This window comes from Propithecus coquereli, unplaced genomic scaffold, assembly GCF_000956105.1.
Source record: "Propithecus coquereli isolate 6110/MARCELLA unplaced genomic scaffold, Pcoq_1.0 Scaffold122, whole genome shotgun sequence".
Classification (NCBI taxonomy): Eukaryota; Metazoa; Chordata; class Mammalia; order Primates; family Indriidae; genus Propithecus; species Propithecus coquereli.
In genome coordinates this window covers 2,904,126-2,907,115 of record NW_012136303.1, presented here as the reverse complement: position 1 = coordinate 2,907,115, position 2,990 = coordinate 2,904,126, and the positions used below count along the sequence as shown (strand labels likewise).

The window sequence follows — 2,990 nt, the reverse complement described above, 5'->3', positions numbered from 1 at the left end:
TCCAATGAAGAAGTAAAAATAAATAAAAATGGCAGAGGAAGAAGCTAGAAGCCTGGCTCCTTGATGGCATCCTTGAGCATCCATGGCAGCCCAAATAGCTGACCCCTGGACTTTTTTTTTTTTTGAGACAGGGTCTCACTGTATCAACCAGGCTGGTCACAAACTCCTAGCCTCAAGTGATCCTCGCACCTCTGCATCACAAATAGCTAGGACTACAGGAATGTGCCACCACGCCCAGCTAATTTTTATTATTATTATTATTTTTTTAGAGATGAGGTTTTGCTATGTTGCCCAGGCTGGACTCATATCCCTGCTACCAACGATCCTCCTGCCTAAGCCTCCCACGGAGTAGCTGAAATTACAGGTGTGAGCCACTGTACCCAGCAGGACTTCTTTCTAAACATGCGGGAAAATAAACCCCTCATTTATTTAAGCATCGCTTATTGGGGTTTCCATACTTGCATCCCAATGCGATCTTAATATTGAGTAAATGTTTGAAATAGTTTTCCTTATATTTTGGTGGCCAGACTGTGTTCCTTTGACTGGGATATTGTACTGATGGTGGGCCATATGGAGCCCCAGTTATATTCAGGTTACACATGTATGTATGCATACATGCACATGTTCAGGCACACATGTACACATACATGCATACATATATGTGCACATACATGCAAATAACACATAAACCTGTATTTACAAATCTACACCCATATACATGCAAATGCCCACAAATGTACACACAAACACTTGCATTTATTTGACATCCACACGTATACACACATAGAAACACATATACAAACATGCTTCAGGTAATGTCTGGGATCAGGCTGGGAATCCACAGTTCTGGGAATCTCAGGAAGGACTAATACCACCTCACCTTCACCCAACACAAAAGGCCCCGTTGGTAGAACATCTGTAAGTGACCTGTGAATCACCAGTTCTTGCCTCATGGGGGCAGGCAGGGATGTGGCGTCAAGTGGGACCAAGAGATTTGGATGCTGGACACTAACCAGCTCTTCCAGCCAATGTTGGGCATTTGCCTGGCACTGAACCTAGGCTGTAACAAGCTTTTTGTGTGTATGTCACTTATACACCATCCCCAATACGGCATACCCCACCTGACCAACATATACTCCATTCAACTGCCATCACTTAGGCACCTGCAGCTTCTAAAGCAGAGAGGGCTTCTGGTTGTATGATCTCAGGCAGGTTACTTTCCCTCTCTGTCCTCATCTATAAAAGGCGGGGGGAATAATAGGACTTTGCTCATAGGGCCACTGTGAGAGTTCGCACATGGAAAGCACTCAGTACAGTGCTGGGTACACAGTAAGCACTCAGGAAATGTTAGCTGGTATCAGTCCTATTATCAACGATGAACTGTTTAAGGCTGCTCAGTCGTGAAGGATGGTAACCTTCCGTGGCCCAGATGCAAATGTTACCAGACATTTCACAACTATAGCAGAGTTGGCAGAGACTTGAGGGGATCACTGACTTCCAACCACCTTATCTCACAGTAGAGAATCGAAAGATCAGTGAGGAGGAAGGACCAGCCCAAAGAGTACCGGGACTGGAACTGGGTTCTCCCAGATGTCAATTGCCCAGAGGAAGAAGTGAGAAGCAAAGAACACCACCGTCTCCATAACTTCACTCGTGCATCCATTCGACCTATTTCCTAAGCACCTACGGTCTTCTGGCATTGCACTTGTCACGCGTAAAACACAAAGGTATCTTTCCTTTTGGCCCCACCTCCTAACACCGGGGCATCTGTCTGCCTGGGCCCCCCACCCCAGCCTTACCTGGGCTCCGGGTCAGTAGGGGTGCACCTCCTCGAGACATATGCCATCTTCAAGGACACATGTTTGGCCTCGCCGAGGTTCCGGGGTGGGGGACCAGGGGAGGAAGGCTGCCGTTGAAGGGGTGAGGCGGGAGGCGAGTCCCAGCCGACCGAGGTCCCACCAGCAGAGTTCTTGAAATACGGTGAGACCTCCTTCATGTACTTGACTGGTCAGGAGAGAGGTCAGCAGTTGCCATGGTGACATGATCTCCCATGCAACACACATCACAACTATCACTAATCCATTAAGAGTTTAATTTATGTCCAATATCACTATCTTCTCCTAGGCTAAAGTCCCTTACAGGGTAGTGGGGTAGAAAATACTGGATGCCTGCCAGTATCCCTGCTGTACAAATTAACTGAATTTTTTTTTAAATTTTAATTAACTTAAAATTAAATTCAAATAGTCACATGGAGCTAATGGCAACCATATTGAACAGTACAGTTCTAGAATAGCAGCTCAGACCTGCTTCTCTGACTAACTGACCCATAAAGTCATGTTCTGGCATGTGATCCTGACCCCTGGCCATGCTAGCTGGACTGGGGGAACACCTGAGCCACATTAGGCTACCCGGTTGAGACTGGAAGAGATCCTAGACTGATGGCTCGAATGTCATAAGGGCAACCACCTTCTGCTGTGGGTACAGAGAAGAGGAGAAAGCTGGTCTAGAGAGAGAGAAGTTTAGTAGAGATGCATGTTGAGCAATAGAGAGAAGGTCTGCCAGGAACCTGCTAATGTTCCAGTTTTGTATTTTGATTTTTATTTTGAGACAGAGTCTTGCTCCATCACCCTGGGTAGAGTGCAGTGGGCATCATCATAACGCACTGCAACCTCAAGCTCATAGGCTCAAGCGATCCTCCTGCCTCAGTCTCCCAAGTAGCTGGGACTACAGGCACGCACCATGATGCCTAGATAACTTTTCTACTTTTAGTAGAGTCAGGGTCTCGCTTTTGCTCAGGCTGGTCTCAAACTCCTGAGCTTAAGCATCCTCCCACCCTGGCCTCCCAGAGTAATGTTCCAGTTTCTCTTTTTTTTTTTTTTTTTGAGACAGAGTCTCGCTTTGTTGCCCGGGCTAGAGTGAGTGCTGTGGCATCAGCCTAGCTCACTGCAACCTCAAACTCCTGGGCTCAAGCAATCCTTCTGCCTCAGCCT

The 2,990-nt window shown here is 47.0% G+C and overlaps 1 protein-coding gene across 1 annotated transcript in view; it reads right to left on the bottom strand.

Moving 5' to 3' along the window:
• Positions 1-2,990, bottom strand: part of SNTA1 (syntrophin, alpha 1) — a 24,699-nt gene that overhangs the window by 6,997 nt on the left and 14,712 nt on the right. The window contains exon 3 of the mRNA XM_012637730.1: positions 1,800-2,004. Coding sequence (XP_012493184.1) covers positions 1,800-2,004 — 205 coding nt within the window. The remainder of the gene's footprint in view (positions 1-1,799; positions 2,005-2,990) is intronic.